This window comes from Carica papaya, chromosome 9 (genome assembly GCF_054855325.1).
Source record: "Carica papaya isolate Zhongbai chromosome 9, ASM5485532v1, whole genome shotgun sequence".
Lineage (NCBI taxonomy): Eukaryota > Viridiplantae > Streptophyta > Magnoliopsida > Brassicales > Caricaceae > Carica > Carica papaya.
In genome coordinates, this window is record NC_142317.1 from 14488207 (window position 1) to 14503055 (window position 14849).

Here is a 14849-nt window from a genome sequence, read left to right on the forward strand (position 1 = left end):
TTGTTAGAGTGAAGGCAGAGAAGTAAAGCAGCTGAAAGACTGAAAGATAAGGCATATTCGAAGAAGAAACATTAAGGAAATTGGAGCAAAAATTGAGAGAGTAAAATAGAAGAAACAGGGGAAGAAAAGAAGAAGAGATTATGGCATCTCTGGGAAGGAAAGAGGAATAATGGAGAGGATTTAGTGATCAGATACTCATCTTTGTTGAGATATATTGAAAAAGAGGTAAAATTTATTTCTTATCTTCCTTCTTTTATATTCATATTATTTAAAGGAAGAAAGTAACTGATTTATGTGACTAACATCAAGGTTAACATGAATGTTCGAATACATATAATTTTTGTGATGGAAATGAAAAAAGGGTTTGATTGATGTTGTAACGCCCAAATAATTTTAAATTATTGTTATTATTATTATTAATTTTATTTTTATTTATTTTATTTTATTTTGTTTATTTTAATTTAATATAATATAATAATAAAAATAATAATAATTGTAATATTGGGTAAAAATATTATTTGGATTTAATTGAAATTGATTTTGGAAAAAAGGGGTGAAAATTAGGATTCTGGGGGTATTTTTGAAAAGAAAATCGGAAACCGAGGGGTCAAAACGCAATTTAGAAAAATTGTGCCACGTCAGCAGCCACGTCAGCGGCCCAGTCAGCAGCCCTGGCCAACCAGGACCTGCCGCGTGGCAAGACCACGTCGACCCGAGAACGGGCCACGTGGGCGATCCGCGTGCGCGCGATCGGACGGCCCAGATGCGTCCTCGCGCGCACAGACGGCCCAGATCAAGCGTGCGCACGGACGGCCCAGATTTAATCAAAATGGACGGCTGTGATCAAAAGGCAAAAGGGTATAAATAAAATCCCCACACCTGACCACAAAAACCCTAGCCGTCTGCCCTCGCCGGAGAAGACGAACCAGACGCCGGAGGAGCCGGCCGCCGCCACCCGCCACCGCACCGGGGAGTTTTTCGACCGTCGATCAAGGTAAATTTCATACCCTCAGCTCTTTTTTCAACGTTGAGTTCCCCTGTGGCCAAATCGGAGCCAAAATCTCGGCCAAACGGCCGAAAAACACAGCCAAAACCCAGCGGCGCCGCTGCGTCCCTCCTGGATTTTTACCTCCGATGAGGCCCTTCCCGGCCTCCGTTTGATGTAATTTTTATATCACCGTGATCACCATTCTTTTCTCTACAGGTTGATCGGAGCCGAATCACCAAAACACAAACCTCGTCGGAGAGCCGCCGCACCCGAGAGCACCGCCGCCGGTAAGCTTCAGTTTTCCGTAATTTTTTGGCCCCCCGAGGGCCCTAGGGTTATTTTATCACATGGATCGATGCAAGTGTGGCCGAATTCGGCTGGAAACGGCCAAAAACGGCCAACCCGAGGTGAATTGTCGCCGCAAGCGGTGGCGCCGTCGCTGGAGCACGGCGGAGCCGCCGTGCCGGAATTGCGATATTGGCTGAAGGGGGCCTGGGTCTAATTTGTAATTTTTTGGGACACGTGCAGGTACCAGTAGTGCGTTTCAGTTCCCCGGAAAAAATTCAGGGAAAATTAAGGACAGCCTGTAGGCGCACTGTGGAGCCGTGTTCGGACCCCGAAACGAGTAAGGACCCCTCACCCTACTTCCTATCACGGTATTAAAGTTCAATAAATGATAAAATGGTATCTCATGAATCAACAGATGTGTGAAATTGTTTTAAGTCGCTAATGGAGCCCGAGTCTAGTGTGTTTGTCTGTTAGCTGTTGTTTGGCCTATTTTACGGTTTTAAATGCAGTATGAGGTCTTATGTTTTCATTTTACAGTTTTGTGTGCACATATTACTGTTTTATTGATTATGGTTGAATGACTGAGAACCTAATGTTATATGTTGTCATGTTTGGCATAAATTACTGGTTTGCTTGTTTGTTTGCGAATTGATGATGCAGACTGAGGAAAAGGGAAATGAAAGGTTATGTGAATTGATAATTGTATAATGTGGTCAGCCTGACTAGATATCCTGGGAGATGGTGGACGGACCGGATCCGTAGGGAACCCTACCGGGATCGTGGTCTCTCATACCGGACGGGGTATGGAGATCTTATGTGTTTTGGCGCCCATACCGGACGGGGTATGAGGACGGCCCGTTTTACCCTCATACCGGACGGGGTATTGAGGTTTATAGTTTTGGCGCCCATACCGGACGGGGTATGGGGACGGCCCTGGAATCTGATTACAAGTGTTAAGGGTTCACGGGTAGCGGGACCCCTATGGATCCCCATGGATACTAGTAGGCTGGTAAATAAGGAAAAATATGTTGTGTAATGATTGAGATGCAAAAGGCGTGATAAATATTATGTTATACAGTTTCTATGATTTCGTGATGATGATAATGTTATTGCTTTCGTATATTGTTTTATGAATTTCACCGAGATAAGTGGATAGTAAAGGTTTTTATATTAATAAACGAGTTTGTTGTAAACTATGCTCCATTGGTCTTTTTGTGTTTTCTACCCACCTTTACCTCCGTGACGGTAAGATAGTGTGATGTCCTTACTGGGCTAGTGTAGCTCATTCTTTATTTAATCATTTCAGATCAGGAAGACATTGTTCCCGAGCCCGTCCCGCAGGAAGACGGCGAAGGGGACGCTTGAAGACTCCGTAGTCATATTTATAGCTTTTATTTTCGAGTTTCTCTTTTAGTTAGTTTGTTCTTTTATACTTTGAGCACGTTTTTTGTTTTAGTGTAAGGGATGTTAAATCAAAATTTTTATTACGCTTCCGCATTTAACCTTTTTAATACACATATTTCATTTTAAATTTCCGGGGCCGTTACAGTTGGTATCAGAGCCGCATTTCCTCGGACCCATCCCTTACACAATAGTGCCTTAGAGAAATACTCACCGATAGATCGTTACTCAACCATTCCTTGTGAATGCAGGTACACGGAAATGAAGAGAGGAAGGCCCCCACTAAACCGAGTGGCCCAAGATAATTTGCTTCGGGAGGATTTAGACAGACTATTTGAAATGGTGGAAGCTCTCGTAGCTTCCCAGCAAAGGCGAGAGGAGAGAAGGGAGTTACCCGGACCTCCTCCGCTATCGCAGGTTGAGCCCCTGCTACAGCAGGCTGATCCCGAGCCACCCCGACAGGAGCCTGTTCCTCCACAGTACCACCCGGCACCACAGCCGCGGTACGACCCGGTACCACAGCCACGGTACCACCAGGCACCGCCACAGCACATTCCAGTACCCCCACCACATCAGCAGGTGCCACCACAGGGTCCCCCAGTTCACCCTCAGCCGGCCCCAGTCCCTCTACCTCGGGACCCCGCTCCTTCCTTGATCGACCCGGGCTTCATAGAGAGGTACAGAAGACTGAACCCTTCTACTTTTGCAGGGGGATCCCCTTTTGAAGAGGCTCAATACTGACTGGCAGAGACTGAGAGAGCTTTCGAGACCTTGGGAGTAGTTCCTGAGTAGAGGGCTGCCATTGCCTCCTACATGCTGGTAGGGGAAGCAGTACGCTGGTGGGAGCTCAAGCGGACCACCCTGCCTACACCAGCTACATGGGAGCAGTTCTTAGCGGCCTTCCACGCGGAGTATCTCCCTAAATACATCCAACACCTGAAGAAAATGGAGTTTGCTCAATTGGTCCAGGAAAACATGACAGTGTCGGAGTATGCCCGTAAGTTCCTGGAGCTGGGCCGATATGCCCCAGAGACATTGATGTATGAGGGCCGAAAGGCCAGGAAATTCCAATGGGGTCTCCACCCGGAGATCAGACAGCACTTACTGGTAATGGAGCTCGAGACATATTCAGCAGTCTTAGCAAAGGCGCAGATCATAGAAAGGAGCTTCGACACCCACCCTCAGCTAGCGGGGAATTCCCGACCCTCAACCCCACTCCGCAGGCCAGCACCTACCGCGCCTGTCCAACCCAGTAAGAGGCCCAGACCCGCCATCCAAGCCCCTCCTCAGGCTACGAGGGCAGCACGTGGGAAGATCTGCCAGCACTGCGGCAAGGATCACAGGGACCGACCCTGCTACCGCCTCAGCAACACCTGTCGCATATGCGGCAGTGCCCAGCACTATGCAAGGGAATGCCCAGAGAAACCAGAATCAAAGAAGGCCTCCAATCCATGGCAGAGTTTACAACCTTACCCAGAGGGATGCCGACGCAGACCCGGACGTGGTACATGGTATGTATACTATATCTGGCCACATTGCTCATGTTTTGTTTGACACTAGTGCATCATATTCTTTTGTTTCACATGTTCTTGCTTCCAAAATTTGTGTATCACCTGATAGACTTGATTCATTGTTGCTTGTATCTACTGCTGGGGGGGAGACATTGCTAGGAGAGGTTATCTACAGGGCATGTCCCGTGGAGATAGCAGATAGAAAATTGAGGGTAGACCTGATAGGGTTAGACACGGGAGATTTTGATGTAATCCTAGGAATGGATTGGCTAGCGGCGTATCACGCCACCATAGACTGCTTTAATAAAAAGATTGTATTTAATCCTCCCAACGAGGAGCCATTTACAAGTTAATAAAATCATTCAGTACTGATTTTCCCTGATGGCAAGTTTTCTTAATTCCCAGTGCCTTAATCTTGTATTTTCTCTAACTAGGTAAACCCAAGAAAGAAGTTTGTATCCAGAGATTCCAGTAGTCCGAGACTTTCCAGACGTATTTCTGGATGAACTGCTCGGTCTACCAGTGGACAGAGAGGTCGAGTTCACCATAGACTTACAGCCAGGTACCCAGCCCATCTCGGTTGCTCCTTACCGAATGAGCCGCATTGAGATGGAAGAACTAAGGAAACAGATCACTGAGTTACAAGACAGTGGTTTCATTAGACACAGCGTTTCCCCTTGGGGTGCCGGAGTTACTTTTGCAAAGAAGAGAGATGGAACGTTGAGACTGTGCATTGATTACAGGGGGATAAACAAGGTAACAATTAAGAACAAATATCCTCTTCCCCGGATTGATGACCTTTTCGATCAGTTGCAGGGTGCATAGGTCTTTTCTAAGATAGATCTACGATCAGGTTACCATCAGGTAAAGGTAAGAACAAAAAACATCCCCAAGACAGCATTCCGAACCAGGTACGAACACTATGAGTTCCTGGTCATGCCGTTTAGGCTAACCAATACCCCGACCATCTTTATGGATCTAATGAACAGGATCTTCAGAGAGTTCTTGGATCAATTTGTCATCGTGTTCATCGATGATATCTTAGTCTACTCAAAAAGTAGAGAAGAACATGCTCATCATCTTGCCCAAGTCCTACAGGTCCTCAGGGAAAAGAAGTTGTATGCAAAGTTGAGCAAGTGTGGATTCTAGCTCGAGCAAACTACTTTCTTGGGACATGTTATATCGAAGGAATGAGTATCAGTGAACCCCGAAAAGGTTGAAGCGGTACTTGGTTGGGAAAGGCTGACAACGGTTAAGGAAATTCGCAGCTTTTTGGGGATGGCAGGTTATTACCGCCGGTTCGTCGAAGGGTTCTCTAGCCTAGCAGCTCCTCTAACCCGACTCACAAAGAAGAACGTAAAGTTTGAATGGAATGAGGATTGCGAAAGGAGTTTTTCATAATTGAAGAAGCGACTGACTACTGCACCCGTGCTGGCTCTACCGAGTGGATCAGGAGGGTATACAGTTTATAGTGATACCTCCTATCTGGGCCTGGGTTGTGTCCTGATGCAGCATGGAAATGTTATAGCATATGGGTCCAGACAGCTAAAGAATCATGAGAAGAACTATCCTACCCATGACTTGGAGCTTGCCGCAATCATATACGCCTTGAAAACCTGACGCCATTATTTGTATGGAGAGACCTTTCAGATCTATACCGATCATAAGAGTTTGAAGCACATCTTCACTTAGAAGGATCTCAACATGCGTCAGAGAAGGTGGATGGAACTCCTCAAGGACTATGATTGTGATATCCTATACCATCCAGGTAAGGGCAACGTGGTGGCCGATGCCCTCAGTAGGAAAAGTACAGGCACCCTAGTCCATTTGATGGTTTCATAATGCAGGTCAATTGGGGCCACGCAGCAGGTTCGACTGCGAGATCTGAAGAGGGCCACATATTTGGGTCACCTAGCAGTCCAAACCGAGTTAATCCAAAGAATAAAAGAAGCCCAGTCAGTCGACCCCGCCCTAGTAACCCGCAAGAAGGATGCAGAACAGGGAGTGAGTTTAGAATTTCAGATCTCTGCCGACGGATTGATTCGTTTCAAGGACAGAGTGTGTGTCCCAGACGACAGTGAGTTAAAAAGAGACATCATGACGGAGTCCCATAGTTCAAAGTTTGTCATACATCCAGGAAGTACCAAAATGTACCAAACTATGCGACCCCGATTCTGGTGGAATGGGATGAAGAAAGATATAGCTGACTTTGTATCTAAATGTTTGGTATGTCAGCAGGTCAAGGCAGAACATCAGCGCCCAGGTGGGTTACTTCAGCCCTTACCAATCCCAGAATGGAAGTTGGAACATATCACCATGGACTTCGTATCGGGGTTACCCAAGGCGCGTTCAGGACACGAGGCCATATGGGTAATCGTTGACCGACTTACCAAGTCTTCCCACTTCCTAGCCATCAGAATGACTGATTCGTTGGACAAGTTGGCAAGAATATATATCCGGGAGATAGTTAGATTGCATGGAGTCCCAGTGACAGTGGTATCCGATAGGGACCCCAGATTCACTTCTCGATTTTGGAATAGCTTCCATCAAGCTATGGGAACAAAGCTATCTCTTAGTACTGCCTTCCACCCCCAAACTAATGGACAATCAGAGAGGACAATTCGTACGCTTGAGGATATGCTCCGAGCTTGTGTCCTTGACTCCGGGGGCCATTGGGACGACCATCTACCCCTGATAGAGTTTGCCTACAACAACAGCTACCAAGCAAGTATCGGCATGGCTCCATATGAGGTGCTATACGGGCGCCCGTGCAGGTCACCGATTTGTTGGGAGAAAGTGGGCGATAGAAGATTGTTCGGCCCAGAGTTGGTAGAGGAGACCACGTCCAAGATAGTTAAAATCAAGAAGAACATTCAGACAGCTCAGAGCAGGCAGAAGAGTTATGCAGATATCCGGAGGAGAGACCTAGCGTTTGAGAAAGGCGACCGTGTGTTTCTTAAGGTCACTCCTTTCAAGGGAATTAGTAGGTTCGGCAAGAGGGGAAAATTAAACCCCCGATATATTGGACCCTTTGAAATCTTAGACAAGATTGGTACCGCTGCCTACAGACTAGTACTGCCTCCTGAGCTCTCCCGAGTTCACAACGTGTTTCACGTATCGATGCTACGTAAGTACAACCCGGACCCTTCTCATGTCTTGGCCCATGAACCGCTTACACTCCAAGAGGACTTGTCTTATGAAGAAGTACCCGTCGGTATCACGGACCGAGAGAGCAGAATACTCCGCAACCGAGAAATATCATTTGTAAAGGTCGTGTGGCAGAACCACACGCCTAGGGAGGCTACTCGGGAACTGGAATCAGAATTTAGAGCCCAGTATCCCCATTTGTTCGACCCAGAGTAAGAGACAAATTTGGGGGACCAAATTTCTTTAAGGGGGGAGAGTTGTAACGCCCAAATAATTTTAAATTATTGTTATTATTATTATTAATTTTATTTTTATTTATTTTATTTTATTTTGTTTAATTTAATTTAATTTAATTTAATAATAAAAATAATAATAATTGTAATATTGGGTAAAAATATTATTTGAATTTAATTGAAATTGATTTTCGGAAAAAGGGGTGAAAATTAGGATTTTGGGGGTATTTTTGAAAAGAAAATAAAAAATCGGGGGTCAAAACGTAATTTAGAAAAATTGTGCCCCGTCAGCGCCATGTCAGCAGCCACATCAGCGGCCCAGTCAGCAGCCATGGCCAACCAGGACCTGCCGCGTGGCAAGACCACGTCGACCCGGGAACGGGCCACGTGGGCGATCCGCGTGCGCGCGATCGGACAACCCAGATGCGTCCCCGCGCGCACGGACGACCCAGATCAAGCGTGCGCACGGACGGCCCAGATGCAATCGCAGGGACGGCCCAAATGCACGCGCACGGACGACCCAGATTCAATCAAAAACGGACGGCCCAGATTTAATTAAAATGGACGGCTGTGATCAAAAGGCAAAAGGGTATAAATAAAACCCCCACACCTGACCACAAAAAACCTAGCCGCCTGCCCTCGCCGGAGAAGACGAACCAGACGCCGGAGGAGCCGGCCGCCGCCACCCGTCGCCGCACCGGGGAGTTTTCCGACCGCCGATCTAGGTAAATTTCATACCCCCAGCTCTTTTTTTCACGCTGAGTTCCCCTGTGGCCAAATTGGAGCCAAAATCCCGGCCAAACTGCCAGAAAACACGGCCGAAACCCAACGGCGCCGCCGCGCCCCTCCTCGATTTTTGCCTCCGATGAGGCCCTTCCCGGCCTCCGTTTGATGCAATTTTTATATCACCGTAATCACCATTCTTTTCTCTACAGGTTGATCAGAGCCGAATCACCAAAACACGAACCTCGCCGGAGAGCCGCCGCACCCGAGAGCACCGCCGCCGGTAAGCTTCGGTTTTCTGTAATTTTTTGGCCCCCCAAGGGCCCTAGGGTTGTTTTATCACAAGGACCGATGCAAGTGTGGCCGAATTCGGCTGGAAACGGCCAAAAACGGCCAACCCGAGGTGAATCACCGTCGCCGGAGCATGGCGGAGCCGCCGTGTCGGAATTGCGATATTGGCCGAAGGGGGCCTGGGTCTAATTTGGGATTTTTTGGGACACGTGCAGGTACCAGTAGTGCGTTTCAGTTCCCCGGAAAAAATTCAGGAAAAATTAGGGACAACCTGTAGGCGCATTGTGGAGCCGTGTTCGGACCCTGAAACGAGTAAGGACTCCTCACCCTACTTCCTATCACGGTATTAAAGTTCAATAAATGATAAAATGGTATCTCATGAATCAACAGATGTGTGAAATTGTTTTAAGTCGCTAATGGAGCCCGAGTCTGGTGTGTTTGTCTGTTAGCTGTTGTTTGGCCTATTTTACGGTTTTAAATGCAGTATGAGGTCTTATGTTTTCATTTTATAGTTTTGTGTGCACATATTACTGTTTTATTGATTATGGTTGAATGACTGAGAACCCGATGTTGTATGTTGTGTTGTTTGGCATAAATTACTGGTTTGCTTGTTTGTTTGCGAATTGATGATGCAGACTGAGGAAAAGGGAAATGAAAGGTTATGTGAATTGATAATTGTATAATGTGGTCAGCCTGACTAGATATCCTAGGAGATGGTGGACGGACCGGGTCCGTAGGGAACCCTACCAGGATCGTGGTCTCTCATACCGGACGGGGTATGGAGATCTTATGTGTTTTGGCGCCCATACCGGACGGGGTATGGGGACGGCCCGTTTCACCCTCATACCGGACGGGATATTGAGGTTTATAGTTTTGGCGCCCATACCGGACGGGGTATGGGGACGGCCCTGGAATCTGATTACAAGTGTTAAGGGTTCACGGGTAGCGGGACCCCTATGGATCCCCATGGATACTAGTAGGCTGGTAAATAAGGAAAAATATGTTGTGTAATGATTGAGATGCAAAAGGCGTGATAAGTATTATGTTATACAGTTTCTATGATTTCGTGATGATGATAATGTTATTGCTTTCGTATATTGTTTTATGAATTTCACCGAGATAAGTGGATAGTAAAGGTTTTTATGTTAATAAACGAGTTTGTTGTAAACTATGCTCCATTGGTCCTTTTGTGTTTTCTACCCACCTTTACCTCCGTGACGGTGAGATAGTGTGATGTCTTTACTGGGCTGGTGTAGCTCATTCCTTATTTAATCATTTCAGATCAGGAAGACATTATTCCCGAGGCCGTTCCGCAGGAAGACGGCGAAGGGGACGCCTGAAGACTCCGTAGTCATATTTATAGCTTTTATTTTCGAGTTTCTCTTTTAGTTAGTTTGTTCTTTTATATTTTGAGCACGTTTTTTGTTTTAGTGTAAGGGATGTTAAATCAAAATTTTTATTACGCTTCCGCATTTAATCTTTTTAATACACATATTTTATTTTAAATTTTCGGGGTTGTTACTGATGTGTTCTTCCTTTTTACTCCAAAAATGATCTTAGAATACATATAACCCATTTGATAAATTGAAAACAAAAGAAGAGCAACAAGATTGTTCTACTGAGAAGTTTATTATAAGTATGTTTTTGTTATAAAGATAGAAAATCAACTATCGAAATTGATTTATGTTGCATGTTTCTAAAGTAATAGAAGATGCATAGTGGAAGCAATATACAAAAGAAGAAATGGAATGCCATAGAAATTTTTGTCAAAAATAAAAATAAAAATTATATATACTTAGCAATATGAGATAGTTTCTATTTTATTTAGTGTTTATGTTTTCAAAATGATGTTAAGATGCTACTCTTAGGTTGAGCTGAACTAAATGATTATCGTGTCTTAAAGATGTTATCTTTATAAGATGTCGAGCTAAATAACTATTGGTATGTACAATTTGTCAAAATATGGTGTCTAATAAATTATGACATATTTAGATTTTATCATTCATGTATTTTATTTTTTATTTGTATAAACTACAATGTTTATATGCTTAGTCTTGATGATTTGGACATCTAGGCACATAGATATTGTCTTTCCTTATTTCTAGTATTTGTACATACATATAAACGTAGACATATGTATATATTCATATATATAAAGAGCAAATAAATTATTTTTGTAAGAATAGGTGTTTAGGTTTTTCAATCGGTGCTTAGATGTTAAAATGAGTTTTTGTATTGTATTATTACATGATATTTTTTTAAGTGATTTTATTTATGTTTTTGTGTTATGCATTTAAATTAATGTCTTTTATATTATAAAGATCAATTCAATTTACATAATATTTTATAAAAAATAAAAATATAGTTGAGAAAATACTGTATATTTTGCACCAGTTTTGAGACCCATGAGTATAGTGGATAAAAGCATTGTCACGTGGCAATACCTTCTTGTGGTGATTTTATTTAGCAAAACGAAAACATAAAATTTATGGTGGACTTGATCATCGCCATATGGATGATCATAAATTTATTTTTTCAGCGCCTTACTCTATTATTCTCATGGTGGTTTTGCAGCGATCTACCTTAGCTGCACTTTGCAAGCGCCACAAAAAACCCCTTTTTCCGTTGTAGTTAAAAGTTGTATCGTTTAAATATTTAAAATATTTTCTTTAATTAAATTTCAAGAAATTGTAAATGATGGGTGTCGACGAGTAATATTTACTCTTATACGCTCTCTGTAAATATAAAATTAGCTAGTGTGCATGCAACTGCAACTTGTTTTAGAATTATTATTATTCTTTTTTTTTTTATTTGATTAAATTTATCTCTTTGGCTTTTCCTTTTATTCAACGGCTCAAATCTCTTCCCACTTCTTAGATTTATTGCTGGTTAATTTGATCTTTTCAAGGCACTAGGGGACAAACTGATCTTTCACAATTGATTAGTACAATAAGATAAATTATGAAACTTAATCTGGATGCCATGTATTTCCCTCTCATCTCTTGAGACTGCAATTTCCACACTCTTCTTAATTAATCAAATTATATCTTTATTATAAATATATAATTACAAAGTCAATGAATTAACAATCAATATTTGTAAACCAAAAAAAAAAAAAAAAATCCAAGCAAACTTGTTGGCCCATCCATCTCTTTGCCCTATTAAAGGGCCAATTTCCTCATAAGAAAATTCCACTCATCGATACCTACAGGCTAATAAAAAAAATAACAACTCTGCCTCCCATTGACTTTTTAAGAAACAACCACCCTTTTCTCCATTTTTAAATTTTCTAAAACTTCTATATAAACTCTATCATCGCAATCACTGCTATATGCCTAACTTTTGGGATCCTCTCTCAACTTTTCCCACCTTCAGGAGATTCTTCTTGGTTGTTAAGAATCTTATCAGCTCCATCAATGGCGCCTCGTGGTATCTTCTTGGCTTCTTTACTTCTCTCTTGCTTGGTACAAGCTTCGTACGGAAATACTCTTTTCTCTTCTCTGAAAAAAACTCTCCAAGTCAATGCCTCGCCTAAAAATGGAGACGGTAAATTATTAAAAAATCAAACTCTCTCTCATCTCTTAATATTAGTCAAAACCAAGTTCTGGGTTTGTATATATATCTATGTGGTGCTTAATTTAATTTGTATATTTTTTGCAGTCCTGAAAGTTGGTGAGAAGATGACAGTGACGTGGGGACTAAACCAGAGCGCGCCAGCAGGGGTTGACTCGACCTACAAGAAAGTGGAGGTGAAGTTATGCTACGCGCCAATCAGCCAAGTGGATCGGCCATGGAGGAAGACAGAGGAGGAGTTGTCTAAAGACAGAACATGCCAGTTCAAGATCGTGGAGAGGCCTTACATTAAGAAGCTCCAAACATTCGAGTGGACGATCGAGCGCGACGTGCCCTTCGCCACGTTCTTCGTACGCGCTTACGCCTTGGACGCCGCAGGGCAGGAGGTGGCCTTTGGTCAAACCACCGATGATCACAAAACCACTAACCTATTCCAGATCCACTCAATCACCGGCCGCCACGTGTCACTCGACATTGCTTCCGTCTGCTTCAGTGTTTTCTCCGTCGTCTCCTTGTTTGTCTTCTTCTATTTGGAGAAGAGAAAGGGCAAAGCGTCTCGACAAAAGTGATCGTAACAAGAATGGTTCTTAGTATGCTGCCTTGCATGTCGTCTTTTCACTCATCATTTTCATCGACGTCTTCATTCCCTGTTACATATTTACATATATATATATATAAATAGAGAGAAAGAGAGAGAAATATTGGAACTTGTCTTTTCATCTGGGCCGTTGGGACTGATGGGACACATGATCCAGTGGGTCCCAGCTTTGGAATTAGACGGTCCTGATCCTACAAGGTAGCGGTCTATGTTGAAGTTGCGGTTAGGATCAGAAATGGGGTGGGTGTTGGAATTATTATGTACTTGTTTGATCACTGGAAAATGAAAATTTCATCCTTTTTATCTTGAAATCTAAAAATTTTCTTGGTAGGTAATGCGTTTGGTTGTGCTTTTACTTTTAGTTTTTACAATTTAAAATTATTTACCTAATTAAATAGATAAAATTTAAAATATTTTTATGAATGATAAAATAGTAATGGGCGTCGTTGGAGAATCCTAGAGAATATATATGACGATGCATCATCGTCACCATTTTACTTCCATATAATTTAATATACAAAATTATTTAGAAAAGTCTACGTTCAACATATTTATGAGAACCACGTGAGATATGCATTCAATTGCAAACCAAGTGCACGGAAATTTTTGTATTCAGACTAAAATATCAGATATTTAATTGCCTCCATTCCTTACAAATAAATCCCAATCACTGTAAATTACTAGTTTAATTCCTATATTTTCTTACAATTTAATTTTCAATTTTTTGTCTTATGATTTAATTTTTTAAAATTACTATAATTCAAACTTGTAATTGCTAAATTCAAATCTTTTTCTTTTTTTCTTGGAATTTTTTTTTTTTTTTGTCTAATAGTTATCATAATTATTTTATACAATTAATGCTTCATATATATATATACATATATGCTGCTTTAAATCATTGTTATGAAAAATAAAAAATTTACAGTCTTCGTTCTTATTTGATAATTTGCTCTAATATAAGATATTTTAAAAAATTATATTTTTATTTTATAATTATAATAATAAATATGAGAGTATATCACTAATAAAATTATAAGCCTAATATATAAACAAATTATAAGAATTTTTTTTTTACAAAACTCTTTAGAATATATATAAAATAATTATCATAATAGATAAAAAATATTTTTCATGATAAATACATATCTCGTAAGATAAATATAAAATATTTCTATAATTAAATTACACCAACATATTTATTGATTAAATAATAAAAAAAAAAAGCTACTTTGATTCTATTTGAAGATATACATATATATATGTGTGTGTGTATATTAATTCATGTACATGCATGGTTATTTTTTCTTATTCTTACATTGAAATATTTCTTATAATATATTTTTGTGATAATATATATATATATATATATATATATATTTCTTTGGGGTCAGTCAATTTGCGGAGAACAAAGGAACAAATTAAGTGAAAGTGATAAAAATGAGTTTCGTTTTGAAAATGATGGGCAAGACCTAGGTAACATAGCCTAATGATGAAAATATGTATGTAAACTTTCAAAAAAAAAAAAAAAGGTCAATTAATAAGTTACCATCATATTCTTTACTTTTACAAATTTTTATTTTCTAATGTTTCATTTGTACATAATAATAAATTATTTTTTTTATTACTGAGTTTGATAATAAAAATGAGTTTGAGAAGAAGAATTATGAAATCACAAGTAGTAAAGATGGCAGTAATGAAGTAGTTCCATTTGCTCCTATCATGGTATCTGCTAATGTCTTGATCTGTTAATCACTGCTCCAAGATGGATCGTTGATGGTTCAATTTCAGAGCAAATAAAAGTGATAAATAATGTTTTATACATGTAAAGGAACAGGAACCAACAATATTTTTAATTGAATTCTCATTTAATTCCGACCTTAATTTTTAAGCTGGCTTTATTACTATCATATTCTTGACATCTTTATTGTGATTTTAACTTTATGTTTGAATTAATTTCTTTCCTAACATGCCAAGGATAGCACGACAGCCTCCTACGAGAGTTCACCACTCTAATTCCAGTTCTTCCCCATTTTTTCTCTTAAAAAAACCTCTCCTAACCTAATACTTGGAGATGGCTTCCTCAAAAGAGGATTTAC

At 41.2% G+C, this 14849-nt stretch overlaps 1 protein-coding gene across 1 annotated transcript; it reads left to right on the plus strand.

The window, feature by feature from the left end:
• Window positions 1–11826: 11826 nt before the first annotated feature.
• Window positions 11827–13072, plus strand: LOC110814744 (high-affinity nitrate transporter-like protein). The gene is made up of 2 exons (XM_022042303.2): window positions 11827–12128; window positions 12243–13072. The coding sequence occupies exons 1-2, from the start codon at window positions 11999–12001 to the stop codon at window positions 12722–12724; spliced, it is 612 nt and encodes a 203-aa protein (XP_021897995.1). The 5' UTR covers window positions 11827–11998; the 3' UTR covers window positions 12725–13072.
• The last annotated feature ends 1777 nt before the right edge of the window (window positions 13073–14849 follow it).

Excerpts from the sequence above, each read along its gene's own strand:
- LOC110814744 (XM_022042303.2), top strand. The coding sequence starts at position 11,999 with ATGGCGCCTCGTGGTATCTTCTTGGCTTCTTTACTTCTCTCTTGCTTG. Across the intron at positions 12,129-12,242 it reads CTCGCCTAAAAATGGAGACG|TCCTGAAAGTTGGTGAGAAG; the intron begins GTAAATTATTAA and ends TATTTTTTGCAG.